At 57.2% G+C, this 24,350-nt stretch overlaps 1 protein-coding gene across 1 annotated transcript in view; it reads right to left on the bottom strand.

Annotated features, from left to right (window-relative positions):
- Positions 1-1,417: 1,417 nt before the first annotated feature.
- LOC135888998 (capping protein, Arp2/3 and myosin-I linker protein 2-like) overlaps positions 1,418-24,350 on the bottom strand; it is a 77,242-nt gene continuing 54,309 nt past the window's right edge. Inside the window, exons 22-31 of the mRNA XM_065416811.1 lie at positions 22,800-22,868; positions 19,720-19,813; positions 19,533-19,628; positions 18,504-18,632; positions 11,725-11,838; positions 8,638-8,813; positions 4,016-4,103; positions 2,937-3,068; positions 2,062-2,174; positions 1,418-1,511 (exon numbers count right to left, since the gene is read on the bottom strand). Of these exons, the coding sequence (XP_065272883.1) occupies positions 1,418-1,511; positions 2,062-2,174; positions 2,937-3,068; positions 4,016-4,103; positions 8,638-8,813; positions 11,725-11,838; positions 18,504-18,632; positions 19,533-19,628; positions 19,720-19,813; positions 22,800-22,868 (1,105 nt within the window). The remainder of the gene's footprint in view (positions 1,512-2,061; positions 2,175-2,936; positions 3,069-4,015; positions 4,104-8,637; positions 8,814-11,724; positions 11,839-18,503; positions 18,633-19,532; positions 19,629-19,719; positions 19,814-22,799; positions 22,869-24,350) is intronic.

Here is a 24,350-nt window from a genome sequence, read left to right as displayed (position 1 = left end):
TCCCCTCTGTATGGAAGGTGAACAAGGGGGCAGGTAGCTCAGGGCCACACTCTGGCCTCCTCTGCCCAGCTCTACTCTGAGGTGAGGCCCAGCTGGACGTCTCTGAGCAGCACGACCTGGAGCTGACAAAAGCTGTTCTGCCAGCGTCGCCATGGAGAGATGGCAGCCACGCCCGTCTCTCCCGAGCACCGCAGCTTCTCAGCATGTGTTCTACCATCGTTTGAGACTCCTCCACCTGATCTCCATGGTGCACTGGACAGACCTTCCCCTCAGAGCAGGGAAGTAGTAACATCTCCCTGCAACTGTCCGTGGGCTAAATCAGATAAAGCTTATTGCTACAGTCCCAGCCAATGGGAAACGCTCCCCCCGTGGGACAAAGCACTAGCAGTGATTTTCAGATTCTCCCAAGCCCTAAATGAACCTGGGGCTCCAGCAGGCAGCAACGGGGCTCAGCGGTAGGGCTGCGTGGCTCGGGAAGTCTCTCTCCTCGCCCCAGAGCAGAGCCATGAGTCACAAAGGCCTCACATGGGGTTATTACTCAGAGAGAGCTGAAAACCGCATGTGCGCCTTTCTAAGCAGATATTCATGGGGCTGCCCCAGGGCATCCTGGGAAAGGAGGGGTTTCATCTCATTTCACAATTCCTTACAGTAGCTCCAGTCACTGGCCCCAGGCACTTTATGCTAAACAAGGAGCCGGCACTTCCTACTATGCCTCGAGGGGAACTTAAAACCACACCTCGCAGCACGGGGCAGGTGGACCAACTGGGCCAGCAGGACCCCACATGGGCGGTGATGCCAGTAGGGTGACCAGATGTCCCGATTTTATAGGGACAGTCCCGATTTTTGGGTCTCTTTCTTATATAGTCTCCTATTACCCCCCACCCTCTGTCCCGATTTTTCACACTTTCTGTCTGGTCACCCTAGATGCCAGCTCTGTCCCAGGCTGACTGGCACCAAGCCCGCTGCTGATCCGGAGGCCTGGAAGCTAAACCAGGCTAAAATACAGGGCTGTGACCACAAGGTGTTGAAGGAGCCTTTGGGGACAAGGCAACAAGACATTTGTCTCTCAGTCACAGAAGGAAGCGCGGCTTTGATCTGCTGGGATTGGTCACACACACGAGAGATACCAGGTTCATTCTGTCCCGCAGAAGCTGTGGAGTTTGGATCTCTGGAACCAGGAGCCGTGTGAGCTGGTGGAAAGGCAAGTGAGATCCCTTCCCACATCTGCATCCACATGGCGCCAACAGCCTTGTGGGTAATTCTGACATGGCTCAGGTGACTTGTCGCAACATGACTCAAAAGCAACACCTGGTGTGAGGCTACCAGTGAAACCGGTAATGCCAAAGCCCCAAGATGGCTGGGGCAGAGGGCTTAGTGCTGCTCCTATTGGAGTCAATGGGAGTTTTACAATTGACTTCTATTGGAGCAGGATTAGATCCAGATGCTGCAAGTCACCAAAAAGCTCTTCAATGGAGAAGCAGCCTGTGTCTGGTTCAGGGGCCGGGCAATGTCTGCGCCAACCAGACCACACTAGGCGTCAAAAGTCAGGCCCACCCCATATCTATTTGGCTGCCCGCGGGAAACAACCCTGCAGTCTTAGGCCAGTCTCTAGAGCCCATAACTGAAATGCACCACCACGAACCCCACCAAGGAGACCGAGAGCTGAGTACTAGCCACTGTCACTGGCACCACCATCCCAGGACTGCTCCGCGGCTGGCCAGGGGCTGGGACCTGTGCATACCCTGGCAGAGTTCCGCTGGGCAACGTTCACTGCCCCCTGGGATTCCTCCTTAGGGCAGCGGGCATTCTCCAGGCCTCTCTGCTCAGTGTCCCTGTATTTTGACCATCTGACCTGCACCCCATCCCTCTTTGGCCAGAGTCTGTCTCCTGTCCTCAATTAGGTTCTGTGGCCCCTCCCTCCACCTGCCCTCCCAGAATTTAAGTCGTCGGACACCTGCACTGCCAGGGATTGATGATAGACACCTGGATATTATCTGTGATGCCACAATGGACTCCTACATATGACCAACCCTGCAGATGTCAGAGTAGCCACTGACTCACAGCAAGACAGGGTTGTAAGCAGAAAATGTCTCTGTATCGGCCTTACTTCTCATGGCAGGCGTGGGCCGGATGCTCCTGAAGTGCTTGTTTTTCCTCCTCAGAGCCATCTTATACTGCAGAGAGAGGGGGAGATGTTGCTTTTCAGTGTGCAGTGCTCTGCAAAACGTGCGCGGGGCTAATTGCAAGTGGAGAGCGAGTCCATTCGCCAGCCTCGAATAACCAGGCCTTGGAGGGGGCTGAGATGGCAAAAGCCACGATTACAAAACAAAATCTGGCAGCTGCATTACAGGCTTTGGGCCTGACACATTTGCAGTTTAAAATGGGCTCCGAATGCACAGTTAGCTACACTTGCATAGCATCTGAACGGACCAGCTGGGATGAGGACTGGTCACACCTGAAACCTATGGCTCTTGGATTTGCTCATTACACCGTATCTACGCAGACCCCCAGCAGAGCTGTTGCAGGTCCCTTGTGGCTGAAAACATTTCTCCCTGCTTGGCTACTGCATCTGAGGACTACATGGCAATTTCTCAGGGCCATTTCTGATGCTAGAACCTGTCAAAAGCCACCTGCAGCAAATACAGGTCATTTTGTGCCTAACTTCCCCAAGCCAATGGAGTTTGATCCTGGCCCAGGAAGGCTATAAAAACCCAAACACTCCCAGAGAACCACCCAAATCTATGAACGATTATACCAGCAGTTATTTTAATTGTCTTCATCTGGACAGATCAGCCCCCCTTGAGCACAATAAATATTGCTCAGAGCTCAGGGAAAGGTTTGACATCTCCTTCTACTGGATCTTGATTTAATATCTTTAACCCACTGTATCAACCTGGACAGCGGCATGAAGGGGAGAGAAGGAAACCAAGCCATACCTCCTCAGCTGCAAAGCTTTGCTCCGCGACATCCAGCAGATTCCTGCTCTTCTTTAGCAGAAAATCGTCCTCCTCAGGATTGTCTGGCTGTAGCACATGAAGATCCGGAGTTTGCTTGGGGAGATTTTCTGCCTAAAACCATTAGGTAGCACTTAAATTATTCCCCCTGATGAAGCATGGCAGGGCCCATTCATGTATAATAATGCCCTGCTCCTTATGCGCTCCAGTGTTGTGCCATCCATGTTTCTATTGCGAGCAGGGTTCTGGCCTGCCAAAGCTTCCCCCTCGCAGCCCAGCTGTGGTACCAGCAGAGCCCACTTCAGACAAGGGGACCCGGCACAAATCCAGCTGGTGTCGGCTTTCCCCGGCGATTCCTTACCGCTCTCAGCCATGGGGCGGCTCCTGGCCCTCGCACCGAAAGGGGCAGGAGACAACTAGCACCAAAGGGTTAATCCTGGGATGGTGCCATAGCAAGGGGAGGGCAAGAAGCCCAGCTGCTCTGCTGGGGAGGGGGATGCCTGGGGGAGAAGCCGGCCCAGGAGAAAAGCAGTGAGTGGAAACTCTGCAGCCCCTGTTCAGAACAGCTGCTCCCCTGTCACTAGACTGGGCAATGCCCAAGGCCATGGCCTTGGCATGCCAGGGGTTAATTGGGGCTTTAAGTCAGAGCCCTTGGTGAGGAGTGTGGTGGAGCGGTGACTCGGGTCGGAGGCAGGCCCGGTGCCTCTGGGGCCCGCGGAAGGGCCCAGCTGCCTCACCCTGTGCAGACCACGGAGAGGAGGCAAGAGCCAGAGCTCCAGCCTTGCCCCCTTCGAAGGCTGGCACGGCTGTGGGCACTAGCCCTGGCAGCTGCCTGGGACCGCAGCAGGGGAGAGTCTGCACTCAGCTGCCCCGTGCCAGGCAAGCCCAGTCTAGCCCCACCAGTACAGTGGGCACCCTGAGACCCCTGGGGCCGGGCCAGGAACTGGGCCCCCGTGTGGCCGCCAGCACTAGGAGCAGAAGGGAGAGGCTGTGCGCTCATGCTGGCACCTCTCTGCCAGGCAGGGCCCCGGAGGAAGGAGACAACAAACAAGGCCACTCACCAGCCTGCACTGAGCACTTGTCAGGTCCTCCAGCACCTCGTCAATCAGCCCGTCGGCCACGGCCGCAATGACAGACAGCCTGATTTCGCTGCGAGAGGAGACGGGGGTTAGTGCGGTGGGGGGGAGCCCTCGGCGGGGCTGAGCCCCCCCAGCCCTGGGAGCAGCGGAGGGGAGAGGGAAGGCCACAGCAGCCAGTTCCCGTCCCAGCAAGCCAGCGCTGCAGCCAGGGCAGATGCAAGAGAACAGGCCGGGAGGCAGGGCTAACCAGGCCACCACCTGCTCTCACACAGTCTCTGCACCGCACTAGAGCTCAGGAGCCCGAACCGTGGGCTGGGTCCCGTGGCACCAGGCGCTGCACACACAGCCCCTGCCCCGCAGAGCTCACCTCGAAGTACAAGCCAAGCTAGCCTCTAGCCACTGCAGCCGGCGCTGGAGAGAGCCTGCCAGGCAGTGTGGAGGGCAAGGCTGGCGCTGGGGCGAGGCCACAGGACAGGAAGCCAGGAGAGCGGGGAGGAAATGCCCTGACCGGCCCTGGGATCCGTCCCCAGCCCTGCTGCAGATTCCCAGCGCGCCTCGGCCTCCTGCTCATGGGGATAGCGAGACCGGCCTCTTCTGCATGCGCTAATTACTCCAAGGGGCTCCAAGCCCCTTGCCTGGGCAGCTCCCCAGGAAGGGTCAGAGCTCCCCAGCCGTGCTGGGGGTGGTGCACCACCCCGAGGGAGCCCCTGGGGTGCCGGAGGAGGAAAGTCTTCGACCCCATCCAAAGGGGAGTCCTGCACTGCGGGCTAATCTGAGGGGGGAAGGACAAGGCCAGAGCCCCGCCTCGTCCTGCCCTCGCTCAGGGGGCCAGGGGGCTGAGGGCACTAGACCTTGTACTGCCCTATAAACCAGGGCTGCGCCCGGCCCTGCAAGCTCAGGCTGGGCCGTGGGGGGTGACAGCTGCTCTCCAGACCCAAATACGTTTGACAGTGAGCCAGGAACCGCAGAGCCGACACAGACCATTCCAGCAGCTTGCGGATTTGCCAGGCAGCCCTAGGGCGTGTGGTCCCTGCAACAGGCACCCACAGGACCAGGGTCTGGCCCAAGCACAGACCCCAGCTGGGCTCTCTGCCCCGCCAAAGGGAAAGCGGCGCCAGGCACCGCTCCGCCAAGCGGCAGGGAGTGGGCAGACCCACGCAGAGTTTGCCTCAACACACACTGCTCATGCCAAAGCTGCTGCGCTCACATCGCCTGCACTTGGTTCCTAGGCAGTGGGGCACAGGCAGAAAGGGGGGAATCAGAATCACCCCCCACAGCCCAGGCCCTGTGGCAGAGGAACAGCTCAGCCTTCTGCAGGGCAGGAAAGTGAAGGGACGGGTTCCCAGGAAGCAGCTCCCACAAGACCCTCCGTGCAATTAAACCAAGGAGGGAACATGAACTGCGGGCCCAGCGTCAATCCTGTCAATCTGACACCGTAACTGAGGCCTAGAAGTTATTCGAGATCAGAGCAAGGGCCAGCCCCATCTGGAAGCTCCGACCAGAGCTTAGGTGCGGACCATTTACATTCTGTCACAGCAGTCCGAGGTCATTCCCGCTAGGGAGGAATGTAGTGTACATCACAGTACGAGTGTCGCCGGTTGGGTTACGGCAGCTAATGGGGCACGGGGACAGGGGGAGTGCCAAGGTACCAACTTCCTGTTTATTTAAGAAAAGCTGTTTCAACTGACACACCCTTGAAGCCTTAACCTGGGCCTGGTCTAGGGCATTGAGCAGGGGACTGGGACCTACAAGTCCCAGGTTCTAGGCTCAACTCTGCCACACGCTCACCATGTGACTGCACCTCCCTGCCTCAGTTTCCCCATCTGTAAAATGGGGACAACGATGCTGCACTCCTTTGTCAGGGACTCCACTCCAGCAGTTATTGAAACACAGGTGTGGATTGCCGAGGAGAGAGGATTGTGAGCGCACTCGATTGGTTAGCACTCACCTGGTAACTCCCATGCATGCATCGCATGTGGCTGGGCGCCCAGATCCAGAATCTGCACGGGGGGGCCTGGCAGGAAGCCTTGAGCCAGCATGGGGGGGGTAAGGATTTGGGCAGTGCAGGAAGTGCAAGCCAGGCTGTTCTGGTCCAGCCAGCAGGGAGCTGTGGGGCGAGGGGAGGCACAGGGAGCCTGTGCCACCACCAGTGGGGCAGGGATGCCCATTCCACTGGCTTTGCCTGCTCTGGGCTGCAATGGCAATTGCCCACCCCGGGGAATGGGGGAAGCAGGGCTAGATGTGGTATAATGCACCCCTTGAATTGGGAGGCTGCATCCACCCCATGAGGGACGCTATTATTCTCTGTTTGGATCTGAGATGCGACCCTGAAGGGTGCTGAGGGGTAGATGCTTTGCTCCTCTCAGGAGCAAGCCCCTAGTTCCTTAAAGGAAGATCAAAGGCTGGCATGAGTGCTAAGCCCAGGCCTGGGGCTGGCCCAGCTATCCTGTAAGGGGGATGCCCGGGAACACCTGCTAGAGGGGAATGGGGCTGCATTTTGTTTGCACAGGGGACATGAAATACGTTTGCTCAGAGACAGCAAACTGGAGAGGGCAGCCAGGCCTACTTGTAGGAGCTGGGGAGCCAATCACTGCAGCTGAGAACTGCTGCCCAGCGATTTAGCCCTGCAGACAGACACCCCCAAGGTTATGGTGGGAGTGAGTTATCAGCCACACAGGGCCTGATGGAGTCTGACTCCCTGACAGAATTCACGCACCCAGTTTCCGTGAAGCAGCAGCCCTGGCCTGAGAACTCTGCTCTGATTTATCCTCCTTTCACATGGCCCTTCCCAGCGGGGTGCTGGCTGGGCTAGTCCCAGGGCAAGGAGGCTGGGGGGTATGCGAAGAAGGGAATAGTCCTACATCATGGACTGCCCCACACGCACGGTGCAGAGCCTCTGGAGGAGGTCCACACCCTGACATGCAGAGAGGGGAGAGACTGGTGCCAGGGAGCAGCCTGCCCAATACAACATACTACCACAGCAGTCATCTGTCACTTCAGCTGCAAATCCCAGTGGAGGCCAACGAACGCTGGCCCAGGCAGGGAGCCGCATTGGGGTCCCTGCTCCACTGGACTTGCTCACTACATATGTGGTGAGCAAGTGGTTTGAGCATTGGCCTTCTAAACCCAGGGTTGTGAGTTCAATCCTTGAGGGGGGGCCACTTAGGGATCTGGGGCAAAATCAGTACTTGGTCCTGCTAGTGAAGGCAGGGGGCTGGACTCGATGACCTTTCAGGGTCCCTTCCAGCTCTATGAGATAAGTTTATCTCCATACACTGCGGGGCGACCCTGCTCTTCTGACAGATGAATAAAACACCAGCTCCCCTCTCTTCCTGGGGGAAGGCACGCAAGCAGATCCGAGGCCTAGGCTATTACTGTTGGCCAGGCTGACGTAAAACTGTGACGAAACGTCACCCGCGCAAGTGCCGACTTGCCCTGCCAGCCGGGTCGCTGCTCCAGGTGTCCCTGGTTTGCCCTGGGGAGTCCCTGCGTGACACGTGTCACCCGGCCGAGTCAGAGCGGGCAGGGCTCTGGGAAGCGTAAGGCTCAGCTGCCTGACAGGAATCCCGCGGACAATGACAGGCTGGAAGGTCCTAGAGCCACAGCTCGGCCGGCTGCCCCTCACTCTGTGCTGCCCAGGCTGGCCACGGGGAACAGCCCCAGCTAGTTACAACGCAGCAGCAGGAGCTGCCTCCCAGCCCCCCGTTATTCTGGCTGATGACGTTCCCTGTGCTCGGGAGCGGTTGTCAGGCTCAGCCGGTGCGTGATTTAGGCGGCTGCAGGCAGCCGGAGAAGAGCGGAGGTGGCAGCACATCTAGGGAATCGATATTAAAATCCACGTCTTTCACACTGATCTCCTTGTCCTCACCCCGTCACCTCCCCCGCTCTACCGCTATGCTCTGGTCCCCTGGCCCCACGTGCTTTCCAGTTTTCTCACTTAATGATCCCCTTGGGGGCAGATCCTGCTCCCAGTTAGGACAAGGGAGCTACTCTGGATTTATACATGCACGTGAGCGTAGAGATTGGGCTTCTGCCTCCTTTTCCCTCTTCAGGGCATGCACCAACATCCGCCCTGCTCCCACCCCCCAGCTGCTCCTCCCCACCCTCTCCCTGTGCCTCCTCAGCAGGCCCCACGCCCTTGCTGCCCCAGGCCTTGGCTTGCCTTATTTAGGGCAGGTCCACACTACAGAATTACTCTGGCATAACTACGTCCCTCAGGGCTGTGAGAAATCTGCACCCTTGAGCCAGTCGGCATAGAGCATCTTCATTACAGCCCTACAGCAGCACAGCCATGCCAATGCAGCGTTGTACGTGTACACCTGCCCCTACACTGCAAGCTCTTCGGTGCAAGGACCGCGCCGGATCTACGTTTGTAAAGCACTGTGTAAATTCACAGCACGACAGAAATCAGCTTGTTCCTCTGGTGCTGCTGTCTAGGATAGAAGTGAAGCAAAGGCCTGGTGCCAGCTGAAGTAATTTATCTCGGCTACGTGCCATAGCTGCTCCCCAGCAATAGCAGAGCAGCTGCTGCGCCTGGCTGACCTGGCTGGTTTTGTGGGTTATACTTCAAATACGTGACAAAAACTAGAGACTTTCTCACTCACGTTAGCTTGCTGAACACATCGGTGACCAGCTGGTCCAAGACGGCGCTCAGGTGGAGGTGATCCTGAAGGATGATTCGCTCAGAGATCGTGTGGACCAGCCGGTCCCGAACGCCACTCTTCTGCAGAATTGTAGGACACAGATTCTGGGTGGTATCCAGCACGGCCTGCATAATAGCCTGAGCCATAAATCAAAGCAGAGGAGAGGCACTGAAGGAGGATCACTCTATAGGACACAGCTTGTTCAATGACCTATGCACCTGCTCTGTGCTTACCCCAGTGCACACAAACATTCCTCCACCTCCCAGTCCTTTAAAGCAAACGTGTCAAGAGCAGCCAGGGGGCCACATGGGCCGCTGAGTTCTGGATTGTGGGCTGTCCTGATTTTTCATATGGAGACCACATGTCCCCTCATGCAATGCTCCATCATGATTTGAATGGTCTCCCAGCAAGTCCAAGACAGAACAATGCATGCTGGACCCGTACACTCTACCTTCCAGACTTCTGTATTACAGGTGACCTGCAAAGGAAACCAACAGAGCTTGTGCCCTTCTTTCTGATGGATGAGGGCAGCATGGAAGGTTTTTTTGTTTGAAATTCAGGTGTTGTCCCCCAACTAGGAGGTTTATGACATCACAGCTCCCAAGAAAGTGAAACCTGATTGGCTGGGAAGGGAACTAATGTCTGTTCCCTCTGTTTCAAACCCTTTTGGGTTTGTTGTTAAAAAAAACCCTGTGGATTTGATTGCACAGCAGCAGTTCCATTTGGGCCGGAACTAACACTTCCCTCAATGCCAAGGGCTCTGTCAAATGTACAGGGTGTCACAGCCCGGGCTGGAGCTCAGCCTGACCTGTGCCAGCTGCAGCCCACCTCCCAGTCCAGGGGTCATGTGATGGGAGCATGTGACGCACAGCCAGGCCTGCTGGGGAACACACAGGCAGCCAGAGTTTGCTCAGAGACTCTCTCCTGGCTCCCTGGCTGAGGGCCTGCGGAGAGCTGCAGCAGCTGGGGTGAGTTTGTGTGTTTGTTAGTACACCAGCCCCAGGGGGATGTTATTGGACACATGAGCCTAGGGGAGGTTCTTGGGGATCTCAAGCAAGAGACACGGAGGCAGCAGCCAGGACTGATCCCCAGCTGGGTAAGCCCCTGCTACATAGCGCCTCTCAGTGCTTTTAGCTAGAGCTGAGCCCTGGGGCAGGAGGGGTCGGCAACCTTTCAGAAGTGCTGTGCCGAGTCTTCAGTTACTCACTCTGATTGAAGGTTTCGCGTGCAGTAATACATGTTAACGTTTTTAGAAGGTCTCTTTCTATAAGTCTATAATATATAACTAAACTATTGTTGTATGTAAAGTAAATAAGGTTTTTAAAATGTTTAAGAAGCTTCATTTAAAATTAAATTAAAATGCAGAGTCCCCCTGTGACGAACTGGGACTGTTCTTACTGTGGTCTTTGAATGCTGAGGCCTGGTCTACACTTACCCCCCAAGTCGAAGTAAGGTACGCAAATTCAGCTACGTGAATAACGTAGCTGAATTCGACATACCTTACTTCGAACTTACCGCGGTCCACATGCGGCAGGCAGGCTCCCCCGTCGACTTCGCGGTACTCCTCTCGTCTAGCTGGAGTACCGCAGTCGACGGGGATCACTTCCTGGTTCGATTTATCGCGTCCACACCAGACGCGATAAATCGAACTCGGAACTTCGATCCGCAGCCGTCAAAATACCCGGTAAGTGTAGACTAGCCCTGAGTGGGGAGTGTTGGCTGGGAAGGCAGGGGAGTGTGGCTAGGATGGTCTGCATTGGGGGATGGGAGACTGGCCGAGGGAGAATACCTGAGCATGTAACATGAGAACCCAGGAAGGGGTTAGAGGCCAGGTGACACCTCTGCCTGGGAAACTGAACAAAGGCTGGGGAGAGAAGTCAGAGCTGGCTGGTGGAATGGCTGGGAGGCAGACGGGGCTCTGACCAGCCAAGGGGGCTGTGGTGCCCTGGGACCCCAAGATGCACCTAATTGGGGGGGGGTCCTGTTGTCTGTGCCTGCAAGACCTATCTTGGACTGTGTTCCTGTCGTCTAAATAAACCTTCTGCTTTACTGGCTGGCTGAGAGTCATGGTGAATCACAGGAAGCCGGGGGTGCAGGGCCTTGCGTCCCCCCACACTCCGTGACACCCCCGGACCGGTGGCCAGGACCCGGGCAGCGTGAGTGTCACTGAAAATCAGCTCCCGTGCCGCCTTTGGCATGTGTGCCATAGGTTGCCTACCCCTGCTCTACAGCATGACAGCCTTGCAGAAGGGAGCGCTGGCTGAGAGCCTGCCCTCTTCAGGCTAGCTCCAGAATTGCCCTTCCGGGCCAGGCTCTTCTCTCTGCTACACCAGTGAAAAGCCCAGGTAAATCCGCAAGCCTGTGCAGAGGGCGGTGGGATTATTTCAGATTCACCCCCAGGAGTTCCCGGCACTAGCCCCAGAGAGCTGGCGAAATGGAATTGGTTGCACAGCCGGTGGGAGGCGCAGGAAGAATGATGCAGCAGAAAGACTGGGGGGAGCTAGAAAAGTAAAGGAAAAGCCTGGAGCTAAAAGCCTTCATCCCGAGGGGCCGTGGGCGGCGGCCCCCATAAATGCACCATCAAGTGCTCCCGTCTTGGGCTCCCAGCCTCACTCCCCTCCGTGCAGCACTGAGCGCCCAGTCAGGGGCAGACCAATGGACTCTGCTGCCAGCCAGCCGGGCAGTGCCACCCACACCTGGCCTCACCCCCCTGACTGCACGGCTAATTCCGGGCGCCCCGGAGAAGGGAAGCAAGCAGCGCTCGGGCCCGGTCCCACTGACATGGAGGTGAATGACGGGTGCTCAGCACCCCTCTGCATGGCCAAAAGGTGCGAGAAGGGGGTGAAGTGAGGGAGATTGTTCCTCCCGACAGGAGCGCCTCCTGCCTAGCAGAGACACCAGGAACCAGCCCCGATGCTGCCGTCCCGCTTTACAACCTTTCCTCAGCCTGTTGAATCAGATCACGCCAAGGCAGGTGGCGTCGCCCAATGCGCCATCTCGTCGCTGATCGGCAAGAACCACAGCACCCCCTGCAGTCCGGCCGCCTACCTGGATCTCCCGGCTGCAGGCCTGTGAGGCTGCTTCAGTGAGGCATTCCAGCTTGTGCAGCAGCTGGCAGTTCTGGTAGGGGGCGTTCCCCGTCTCGTATAGGAGCGGCAAAAGCTGCGGTGGGAGAGAGAGAAATCCCAGAGGTGAATGGATACAGACAGCCCCCGCTCCTCCCCGGAAAGCTTTCCCCAGCAGGGATTAAGCAGAGGTCCCTCTGAACCCTTAGCCCTTCACTGCCACTTCACGTAAGCAAGCCTTAGACAGGGACAGCCCCTCCCCCACGGCTCTGAGGATGCCTTCAATCCTGCCCTGCTGTGCCAGCCGTGGGCTTCCCACAGCTCTGCCAACACCCATCGCTCCTGCCCCCCAGCCTCCTGCTGTGCCAGCCCTGGGCTTCCCACGGCTCTGCCAACACCCATCGCTCCTGCCCCCCAGCCTCCTGCTGTGCCAGCCGTGGGCTTCCCACAGCTCTGCCAACACCCATCGCTCCTGCCCCCCAGCCTCCTGCTGTGCCAGCCCTGGGCTTCCCACGGCTCTGCCAACACCCATCGCTCCTGCCCCCCAGCCTCCTGCTGTGCCAGCCCTGGGCTTCCCACGGCTCTGCCAACACCCATCGCTCCTGCCCCCCAGCCTCCTGCTGTGCCAGCCCTGGGCTTCCCACGGCTCTGCCAACACCCGTCGCTCCTGCCCCCCAGCCTCCTGCTGTGCCAGCCCTGGGCTTCCCACGGCTCTGCCAACACCCGTCGCTCCTGACCCCCAGCCTCCTGCTGTGCCAGCCGTGGGCTTCCCACAGCTCTGCCAACACCCATCACTCCTGCCCCCCAGCCTCCTGCTGTGCCAGCCCTGGGCTTCCCACGGCTCTGCCAACACCCATCGCTCCTGCCCCCCAGCCTCCTGCTGTGCCAGCCCTGGGCTTCCCACAGCTCTGCCAACACCCATCGCTCCTGCCCCCCAGCCTCCTGCTGTGCCAGCCCTGGGCTTCCCACGGCTCTGCCAACACCCGTCGCTCCTGCCCCCCAGCCTCCTGCTGTGCCAGCCCTGGGCTTCCCACGGCTCTGCCAACACCCGTCGCTCCTGACCCCCAGCCTCCTGCTGTGCCAGCCCATGGCTCTGCTTGTCTGCAGCCTGATGCCCCACTGCAGGTTGTGGGGCTCCCTGGAGCACGGAGCACTACCCAAGGTCAAAGGCAATCTCCGCTTGTCACCCCGAGCTGGGAGCTGAACCTGCCGCTCCAGACGTTCCCGCCCCTCTTGTGTCTTGAGCTCTCTCTTTAATCCCTGACTCTCCTCTCGGCTCTTTGCTGATTGCTCTTTATTTCCTGGCTGCTGCCTTTTCCTCTTTCCCTAACAGATAACGTGAGGGCAGGCCACATTGCTCCCTGGATGCTGATCCCCTCCTTATCCCTTCTGGCATCTTCACAGCGTTGACAGCATCATCTTGGATTAAGTCTCACTGGAGCCCTGCCCCCGGAAGCCAACAAGAATCCTCTTGTGTTTATCCCACTGCAGGGACGTCTCGGCACTGAGTACAGCCATTAATCCCTTGGGGTTTGAGAACCTGCCTGGGCAGTACCAGCCCCCAGCAGGGGGGGTCTAGTGCCAGGAGAGGCAGAGAGAAAACAGTCACCGCCACTGAAACAGGTGGGAACCAACACAGGGACCATTCCCTGCCCAGCTCCCTTCCGGTGTCTGCTGTAGGCAATGGAAGGTCTGACTCGCTGGGGGAACTGTGCCAGAGAGTTTCTTCTGCGGCTCCCAAGAGCTTGTTTCTCAGGTGGTACAAGGGGCTGACCGTAAAGCAGGCAGGAATCGGAGATGCTGCTGCATGGGCCCATCCAGGAGTGAGACCGGCTCCAAGGAACAAAGTCCCAATGACACCTCTGGGGCTCTTCCACAGGAGCTGCGCAGACCCCTGTGCTCACTCCGAGCGAGAGTGGAGGGTTTCCCTCTTAGGAACAATCCCCGTCCGTTCCCCTCAGGTGGGGCCATCTCGGCAAAGTTCACACATGCCAGCATATCAGCTAGGTGCTAGGACCCCTCTCTCCTGCATTAAGGCGTGCAGCTGAAGGAGAGCGCTGACATGCTCCAGCCCAGGAAACCAGCATGGGTAGCTCCCCGCTGCGGAGCCGGGGGCCCAGAGCAGCCACCCTCACAAACTCCTCTCGCGGGGGGCAGAGGCAAGGCACCGGCCATGGGAGTTTCCCAGTTGGGGTTTCAGTTAGTCTGATGGTTTCCTGGCCGGGGAGGGAGGTTTGTTTTACTAGTGGCAAGATTCTTACAAGGATTTTCGCCTCCCCGTTGCTGAGATCAGCCTTCAAAGTTTGTCTGAGAATTTCCTTCGTTTTTTCAGTAGTTTCAACATTGGGCGGGGGGTTGTGGGGCACAGCCGCCTGCACTGTCCTTAGGCGCAGCCCCGGAGAGGCGATCCCTCCCTAGGGACGTGACAAGGTCTGCAGGAAGGGAGGCAGGCGGCCGGACAGTGACCGTGGGGAGCAGCACATACCGGGCATCCCCCGGCCCTTTCTGTGGCTCTCCTGAGGTGCAGATGAGGGGAGCCCCATCCCTGCAGATCCCGGGGGTGCCCAGAAGTAGGCAGCCCCTGCGTGCGAGGGGAGCCCCATCCCTGCAGATCCCGGGAGCGCCCAGAAGCAGGCAGCCCCTGCGTGCGAGGGGAGCCCCATCCCTGCAGATCCCGGGGGCGCCCAGAAGCAGGCAGCCCCTGCGTGCGAGGGGAGCCCCATCCCTGCAGATCCCGGGAGCGCCCAGAAGCAGGCAGCCCCTGCGTGCGAGGGGAACCCCATCCCTGCAGATCCCGGGGGTGCCCAGAAGCAGGCAGCCCCTGCGTGCGAGGGGAACCCCATCCCTGCAGATCCCGGGGGCGCCCAGAAGCAGGCAGCCCCTGCGTGCGAGGGGAGCCCCGTCCCTGCAGATCCCGGGGGCGCCCAGAAGCAGGCAGCCCCTGCGTGCGAGGGGAGCCCCGTCCCTGCAGACCCCTCGGGCACACGGAAGCAGGCAGCCCCTGCGTAGGGCACCAGGTTCCTGACAAGCCATCAGAGGCTTGCTGGGGCCTCCAGTCTGTCCTTGCCAATGAAGGGAGGCTGGTGGGGCCCCTCGCGAGAGTCAGGAGGCCAGTGCACTCCACGACCTCCCACAAGCCTCTCTGTGGCAGCCCCTCCCCCTGGGCCACCAGCCACCCAGTGAGCCTGGGAAGAACGCCAGCCTCCAAACAGCCCCCTGTAGGCGTCTCGGGATCTGCCACTCCCCGTAAAGGTGGGGCTGCGCCAAAGAGCTATGGAGGCTTGCCCCCACCCATGTCACAGAGAGCACCTCATGAGCAGAACATGGATGGCAGGAGGGGCACAATGCCAGGATTCTGCTGCCCCCCATCTGTCCTCCCCCCGTCCCCAAACTCTCCCCCACCCCGGCCCACACAAAGAGGCCCCTTAGCAGACCCAGCGGAGGGGGCACTGAGATTGGCAGGGGCCTTCAGGGGCTCAAGAGCCATGAGGCTCCTCCCGCCCATTAATACATGAATCCAATTAACTTGATTTGCTCCCCACTCTCAATGCCCAGGCTAAGATCTGGCAAAGAAAATTCTCCTCATCCTGGTTACGGGTAGCGAGCACGTTCATCTCCACGGGCTCATTTACCAGCAGCGTGTCTGATTGCCCCCAATAGTCATTCACGCTGTCTTTGCTCTGCCCCCCCTTCCCGATCCATTCACATTTCCAGCCCTGCACCCCCGGGAAAAGCCCAATAAACGCTTCCCTTTAACCCTAATCCTTCCCTTTAACCCTTCCCTTTAACCCTAACCCAACCCTAACCCTTCCCTTTAACCCTAAACCAACCCTAACCCTTCCCTTTAACCCCTCCCCTTTAACCCTAACCCAACCCTAACCCTTCCCTTTAACCCTTCCCTTTAACCCTAACCCTAACCCTTCCCCTTCCCTTTAACCCTAACCCTCCCCTTTAACCCTAACCCAACCCTAATCCTTCCCTTTAACCCTAACCCAACCCTAACCCTAACCCTTCCCTTTAACCCTAACCCAACCCTAACCCTAACCCTTCCCTTTAACCCTTCCCTTTAACCCTAACCCAACCCTAACCCTTCCCTTTAACCCTCCCCTTTAACCCTAACCCAACCCTAACCCTTCCCTTTAACCCTCCCCTTTAACCCTAACCCAACCCTAACCCTTCCCTTTAACCCTAAACCAACCCTAACCCTTCCCTTTAACCCCTCCCCTTTAACCCTAACCCAACCCTAACCCTTCCCTTTAACCCTAACCCTTCCCTTTAACCCTTCCCTTTAACCCTAACCCTAACCCTTCCCCTTCCCTTTAACCCTAACCCTCCCCTTTAACCCTAACCCAACCCTAACCCTTCCCTTTAACCCTAACCCAACCCTAACCCTAACCCTTCCCTTTAACATTAACCCAACCCTAATCCTTCCCTTTAACCCTAATCCTTCCCTTTAACCTTAACCCAACTCTAACCCTAACCCAACCCTAACCCTAAACCTTCCCTTTAACCCTAACCCAACCCTAACCCTAACCCTTCCCTTTAACCTTAACCCAACCCTAACCCTTCCCTTTAACCCTAACCCTTCCCTTTAACCCTAACTCAACCCTAACCCTTCCCTTTAACCCTAACCCAACCCTAACCCTAACCCTTCCCTTTAACCTTAACCCAACCCTAACCCTTCCCTTTAACCCTAACCCTTCCCTTTAACCCTAACCCAACCCTGACCCTTCCCTTTAACCTTAACCCAACCCTAACCCTAACCCTAACCCTTCCCTTTAACCCTAACCCTTCCCTAACCCTTCCCTTTAACCCTAACCCAACCCTAACCCTAACCCTTCCCTTTAACCCTAACCCAACCCTAACCCTAACCCTTCCCTTTAACCTTAACCCAACCCTAACCCTTCCCTTTAACCCTAACTCAACCCTAACCCTTCCCTTTAATCCTAACCCAACCCTAACCCTAACCCTTCCCTTTAACCTTAACCCAACCCTAACCCTTCCCTTTAACCCTAACCCTTCCCTTTAACCCTAACCCAACCCTGACCCTTCCCTTTAACCTTAACCCAACCCTAACCCTAACCCTAACCCTTCCCTTTAACCCTAACCCTTCCCTAACCCTTCCCTTTAACCCTAACCCAACCCTAACCCTAACCCTTCCCTTTAACCCTAACCCAACCCTAACCCTAACCCTTCCCTTTAACCTTAACCCAACCCTAACCCTTCCCTTTAACCCTAACCCTTCCCTTTAACCCTAACCCAACCCTAACCCTTCCCTTTAACCCTAACTCAACCCTAACCCTTCCCTTTAATCCTAACCCAACCCTAACCCTAACCCTTCCCTTTAACCTTAACCCGACCCTAACCCTTCCCTTTAATCCTAACCCAACCCTAACCCTAACCCTTCCCTTTAACCCTAACCCTTCCCTTTAACCTTAACCCAACCCTAACCCTTCCCTTTAACCCTAACCCAACCCTGACCCTTCCCTTTAACCCTAACCCAACCCTAACCCTAACCCAACCCTAACCCTTCCCTTTAACCCTTCCCTTTAACCCTAACCCTTCCCTAACCCTTCCCTTTAACCCTAACCCAACCCTTCCCTTTAACCCAACCCTTCCCTTTAACCCTAACCCAACCCTTCCCTTTAACCCTAACCCTTCCCTTTAACCCAACCCCAACCCTTCCCTTTAACCCAATCCTTCCCTTTAACCCAACCCTTCCCTTTAACCCTAACCCAACCCTTCCCTTTAACCCAACCCTTCCCTTTAACCCTAACCCAACCCTTCCCTTTAACCCTAACCCAATCCTTCCCTTTAACCCAACCCCAACCCTTCCCTTTAACCCAATCCTTCCCTTTAACCCAACCCTTCCCTTCCCTTTAACCCTAACCCAATCCTTCCCTTTAACCCAACCCTAACCCTTCCCTTTAACCCAACCCTTCCCTTTAACCCTAACCCAACCCTTCCCTTTAACCCAACCCTTCCCTTTAACCCTAACCCAACCCTTCCCTTTAACCCTAACCCTTCCCTTTAACCCAATCCCAACCCTTCCCTTTAACCCAACCCTTCCCTTTAACCCAACCCTTCCCTTTAACCCAACCCTTCCCTTTAACCCTAACCCTTCCCTTTAACCCAACCCTTCCCTTTAACCCTACCCCAACCCCAACCCTTCCCTTTAACCCAACCCTTCCCTTTAACCCAACCCTTCCCTTCCCTTTAACCCTAACCCAATCCTTCCCTTTAACCCAACCCTAACCCTTCCCTTTAACCCTAACCCAACCCTAACCCTTCCCTTTAACCCTAACCCAACCCTTTAAAAGCAAAGGAAAGTTTTGCTCTCCAGCAGCCACCCTATTTTAACCTGCTGTAAGCCAAGCTCATGTTACTGGTCACAAGCTTAATGGCTTTTTAAATCCGAGTTAATCTCTTGGCCCCGGGTGAGAACTCGGCTAGGGGAGTCACTTGCTGGTTCTGGGCTGGGGCCAAAGACGAGAAATTCTGTTTTGCAGGTGGCCATTGTCCACGTCTCGGCGTAGCTGGAAGAATGACTCAACCTCGGCCCCAGAGCTAACTTCCCAACGGTCCTTTGTCTGTGGCACGGGGGCCAAGGAGCCAGTTTGGGTTTGTAGTGGAAGCTCAGTCAAACCCTGACAATAGCGCGGCTGGGCCTGGCAGCAGCACGCGGCTAAGAGGCAGCCGGGCCGGGCCTGGGAAGCGGGAGGACAGCACACACAGAGCAGCAGGCACAGCCTGGAGACTCACGCTGATGGACAGGTTTGCTTCCCGAATGGCTTCTTCTGCACAGAGGACACCGGCTTCCACCTCTCGGCCCAGACGGGCACTCAGGGCGTCAACATGCTTCTGTAGACTGGTGCACATCTCATTCACCATCTAGAGCACAGTACCCGTGTCAGTGTGCGGCTCGCGCCCGCCCGCAGGTCCCAAGGAAAGCCGGCCTTGGTGGCAGGGCACAGGGCTGGGCGGGAGCAGACCCAGACTGTCCCCAGCTCTGTGACTTTGGCAAGGCCAGTTAACCCCTCTGTGCCTCAGTTTCTCCATCGGGACTGGGAGTGGTCCTTTGTTAGTGTGCGGTGCACGCCGAGAGCCTGAGCGGGACAGCCTATGAACCCTCCAACCGGGATCAGACAAGCCGGGACCCCAGCATATGGGCACGAAGCGAGCTCAGAATCAGCGGCGGGACCCTTCCGTCCCCCACGCTGTCCCTCCTCCGGTCTGGTCTCTTCTTCCCCTGCTTCCTGCCTCACCCAGCCTCAGCCTGGCTCTCTTCCCTCCATCTTTCCCAATGGGCCGCTCTTCTCCTTCGCCGATCTTCCTCAGAGCCCCGTCTGCCTTCTTCCCCCACCCCTCCTTAGTGCCACCTCCCAGGCCCGTTTTCCCCGCACTACCCTGCAGCGATCCTCCTCCTCCCACCCCCGTCCCTGCCTCTCCCCTGGCCAGGCGAGCCCGCAGCGGGGAGTGTGCTCAGTACCGCCGCGAGGATGGGTGGCATGCAGGGACAGCATTCGCCCTGCCGTGCAAGAGGAACCCCTGACGAGCAGGGGCAGGGACTGCAAGAATATGTGCACAGAGCGTCTAAAGCACGCTGGAGCCCATGGGGAACCTTCCCACCACAGCCATGGGCTTCCAGCGGGCCCTGCGTGTGGACAGATGTCCAGTGCACAGACAGGTACTGGACTGGAGGCTCATTGCCTGGGCTGGCAAGGCCCGCACCCTCTGGCCGGCCCCTTACAGCGAAGCAGGCAGGTGTGACTGGCCCGGCATCCTTCTGACCTGTTCCGAGGAGCTGGTGACGATTCCCTGCTGCAGCCGGAACGTTTGCTTAGGCAGCGTCCGCCGCATCTGATTCCTCGCCAGGAAAGCCTGCACCTGCAGCAGGCAAGAGGCCCAGTTAGCGGGAAGAGTTGGAGGCTGGGCTGGAAGGCCCAGTCCCCACCCCCTGCCAGCCCCAGAGATCTACCTTATGGACAGCCTCCTCCGTCTTCTCCGGATTGCTCCGATAAGCCTGAGTCACGTCGCTCATTGGCAATGGCATGGACCGCAGGGTGTAATTCCTGGGGGTGACACGGCTGGAGTTAGCATCCCTGGAACAACCTGGACTCAGCTGGGTTTCCCCCAGCTCCACAATGAGAACGGAGCTGGGATGGGTCCGTCTGGCACCCGCCCCCAACCATTCTGAGCCCACCGCGTCCCCACGACACCTTGCGCTACCCTCCCACCCACAGGGGACAGGGGTCATTGCTGCATTCATCCCCCAGTGGGCAGAGAGCCCTCAGCACCTTCGCAGACACCTACAGGTCACTTGGCAACCTTCAGCCTGAAGGGCCAATACTAGAGGCGGAGAGGTTTCCCTGCCAACCCAAAATGGCTCCGTTTGTGCCCCTTGCAGCTGCAGCCCCAAGCAGGGTGAACTTTGCCCCTGGAAAACAAACCGACTTGGTTCAAAAGTCTTGCAGAATTGCCTGGGTAAATAACAAGGACACGCTGCACTCCTATAGCACCTGGCCTTCTCCCTCCCGAGGGGCTTGCCCGTTTGACCGGCCTCAGCACCCACATGGCCACCCTCCCCAGGGGGTCCGAGTGCCTCCCAACAAGGAGTTTAGCTTCTAGTCATCCCTGCAGGGAGAAAGTTATTGGCAGACTGGACTGGGAGGGGGACGGTTCAGTGATTTGCCAAAGGTCTCATAGGAAGCATGTGGGAGAGCCAGAAACTGAACCCGGCTCTCCTGAGTCCAGGAATAGCATCTTCACCACGGAGTGTAATTCTTATCCCACCTCGCAGGACGAGATCTGAGGGGCAGCGCCACACCCGAGTTCACACAGTGGTGGAGCCAGCCACAACCCCCGAGTCTCCTCCGGCTGCGAGACCCCCTCTCTCCTAAATCCCCACGATGCTGCCAGCTTTCTGCTGCACGGACACAGTGCTCAGAAATGGAAAGTGAAGCAAAGCCAGGCTACGTCTGACTTTCCCCTATGTAAAAGAGCGACTGCGATTGGCTGCACCAGCTACGTTATGCTGTGAAGCCGTGAGACGGCGTGTGTGGCGTTCGGGTTATAGATGGTTTAGGGTCACAGAATTCTGATCCAAGCCTGGATCCAAAGTTCTCATCCACCTTCTGCCCCATCTCCAGTGTGTGCCATTCACTGTAATAGAGCAGTGGTTTTCAACCTAGGGGTCCGCAGACTACGTCTAACATTTCCAGAGGGGTCTGCACCTCCATTCCAAATTTTTTAGGGGGAAGTAAATGAATAAGGTTGAAACCCACTGTAACAGGCAGAGAAATCCAAAGGAGAAAGGTCAGATAACTTCAGATTCCCAGCACCTGTATGATCTCGCCTCCTCCCCGCTCTCCAATGCGTTATCACTTCCCTGCGCTGCACCACAACCGAAGTGCTCGGTGGGAGAAGAAATCCTTTCGAGGTCGAAGTGGGGCATTGTTTCTGTAAAGCTTTGGCGGCGCCTCACTGTCTTGCTGTGTGCGGGCAGCAGTATTGTTTGCAGGAAGGCTGGGCCAGTGGGTAGGGCACTAGCCGAGGCCCTGGGAGATGGAGGGTCCCTGCTCACCACAGACTTGGCAAGTCACTGAGCCCCCAGTTCCCCATCTGTGCAATGGGGATAATAGTGCCCTGGCCCACAGGGTTGCTGGGAGAGCTACTGATGAAACGCGTCAGAGCCAGGCATTACTGACACCGTAAGCCATGGAGCACAAGACTGCAGGCCTCATCCGGTACAGCCCACATTCTCACAAGTGACTCGTGATTCTGGGTGCCCAGCTTGTGACACTGAAGGGCCCCACTTTTTAGGGCAGCGAATTAGACCCTTCTCATCTTGGGGAATCTAAAGATAGAGGCACCCCACCGTCACTAGCACCTCGGGGTTTGTCCGCACGAACACTTAGGCTTTGTCTTCACTACCCGCCGATCCGGCGGGTAGCAATTGGTTTATCGGGGATCGGCTTACCGCGTCTAGTGAAGACGCGGTAAAATCGATCCCTGATCGCTCTGCCGTCGACTCCGGAAATCCACCTCGGCAGGAGGCGGCAGCGGAGGCGGCGGCAGCGCGGCAGCGGTCGACTTTCCCGCGTCCTCACCGCTAGGTAAGCCGACCTAAAATACGCAACTTCAGCTACGGTATTCACGTAGCTGAAGTTGCGTATCTTAGGTCGGACCCCCGCTGCAGTGTAGACCTAGCCCTAGTTCACGGCAAGCTGGCAGGTAAATCCACCACGTGCTAGCCTGTTGCACACTAGCTGTCAGTGCAAACCACGCTGCCTCGCACGAACAGTGTCCTAGTGCACTTTAATCTACGCCCATTTCAAAGCGAGGCAGATCAAAGTGCACTACAGAGTATCTAATGCGCAGCAGCAGGTCCACACGGGTACGTTTACACTACCCAAACCCCCTGGCTGCCAGTCTCAGAGTACAGCCCTACAGATTCATGCTTGCACTCTGGTGCTAAAAATAGCCATGTAGCCCTTCCAGCTGGGGCTGGAGCTCGGGCTCTCAGCAGATCATCCTGTCTGCCACGGGGGGGGGGGAGGGGGGTTAAGCTTAGCTCATTAATGGTCAAGCAGCTCTCTGAGATCTGTGGCTGCAAGGTGGTAGAGAAGGGTGGGGCATAGCACACGGTTACACGGGCCCTTCGCAGGCCTGCCTTCTAGGTACAGCACCTTGCGCATCTCCATTTCCCCCTGCATCCAGCCAGCTGCCTGCCCACCCTCTCCCCACATGCAATTAACGAGGCTTCACTTCACCACAGCCAGCACCTCGCTCGCCAGAAGCAACACACTCGACACAGCCTGTCCCCACTGCCAACAGGCAGACCCTCATCCCAGGGCAACCCCACCTGCGCTCTGTCTCCTGGCATCTGACTTAGACCCTGCTGTGCTCTGTCAATATCACCTGTCTAGTTTCACAAGGTTAGGGGCTAGTGGGAATCCCTTCCGTGAACGATCCCAAGTCCCAACACAGAACTCCCCACTAGCAATGAAACCTGCATGTCACTGAGGAGTTAAAGCACATGCTTTATACCGCCCCTACCTTTCCAAAGCACGGGCAACATCAAGGAATCCATGGGCCGTGGTGTTGTTTCTGTCCCAAATTACTGTCCTGGGAAGAGAAGAAAGAGGGTGAACCCCAATGAACAATTCCCCCTCACAAGGCACATGCTTTCAGCATATTAGAAGCACAGATTTGTCCGAGCCAGGAGGTTGCACTCCAGATACAAAGTTCTCCAACGTTCAGCAGGGGATTGGCTCAGCCCACTCCAGAGAGAGGGGCTCACTGCACAGATTAGGTCAGATCCTCTAGCCCAGTGGCTCTCAACCTTTCCAGACCATATACCCTCTTCAGGAGGTTGATTTGTCTTGTGTACGCTCAAGTTTCACCTCACTTAAAAACTCCTTGCTTACACAATCAGATAAACATACAGAAGGGTCACGGCACAGTAGTACTGACAAATCGCTGACTTTCTCCTTGTTACCATAGAACTATAAATACAAATACTGTACTTACAGTTCAGTGTATAGTACACAGAGCAGTATAAACAAGCCATTGTATGAAATTGTAGTTTGTACTGACTTCGCTAGTGCTTTTTATGTAGCCAGTTGTCAAACTAGGCAAATATCTAGATGAGTTGCTGTACCCTCTGGACGACCTTTGCATAACCCCAGGGGTACACATACCCCTGGTTGAGAACCACTGCTCTAGTGTAATGAGCAGCCCCTTCCTGAGATGCTAAATCCAGGCCAGGATTTAAGGAGATCCTGTATGGCCCGTAGGCTGTTAGTCTGGGAGCTAGAAAACTCCAGGGGCTGGCAGAGTCAATGAAGAATTCTCCTTATACAGAGTACAAGCCTGTCTCTTCTCCAGCACGAGGGACACTAAAGACCTGAACTGCCCCCAAGTTTTGGGGGGCTGGGAGCAGGGTTTTGGCTGGGGTTTAGAATGGTGTTATTGGGCTGGCTGAACCATCTCTTTGGCAAATCTCTCTGGGGACTTATCCGGCCCCTCCCTGCAGTATCCCAGTGCCTCCAAAATGAAAAGCGGGGTGATTCTGGGAAATGGAGCAGCCCAACACATTCAGGGACTTTGCAGGCTGCAGGGCACTGAGCGGGGTCGCAGTGAAATCTCTTTGCTCCACAGCGCGTGGCTGCTGTGTCCGTTTCCAGCGAGAACCACTACCAGTCGCCCGCAGAGGCTGTAAAAGGACAGTGCACACAGGGAGCAAGGGATGCTGCAGCGAAACCACCACCGCTGCCCTGCCAGGCAGGAGAGTGCGAAGTGCGAAGGGGAGGGGCAACACGCATCTTCTCTGTCGTGCCAGCAGCACAGTGCGAGCTCACCAAGGGCTTGGAGAGCCAGGCAGCTGCTGCAGCTGGCCGTACAGCACGTCCCCAAGAGGCGACCCCACTGGGCTCTGGTGTGATCACTCACCACACTGGAGGGGCCTGCCCTGCGGCAGACTCTGCGGCGATTCCCGCTGCTCAGCCACAAGCAGTAGGCAGGGGACTGTATCACAGGCCGGATAAGCCGCACTGCACAAGGGCTGAAGCCAAACTCAGGTTGCGGCCATTTGAAAGCTCTGACCCT

The sequence above is a fragment of the Emys orbicularis genome, chromosome 14, assembly GCF_028017835.1.
Source record: "Emys orbicularis isolate rEmyOrb1 chromosome 14, rEmyOrb1.hap1, whole genome shotgun sequence".
Lineage (NCBI taxonomy): Eukaryota > Metazoa > Chordata > Testudines > Emydidae > Emys > Emys orbicularis.
Note: the sequence above shows the minus strand (reverse complement) of the source record. Positions and strands in the feature narration are given on the sequence as shown.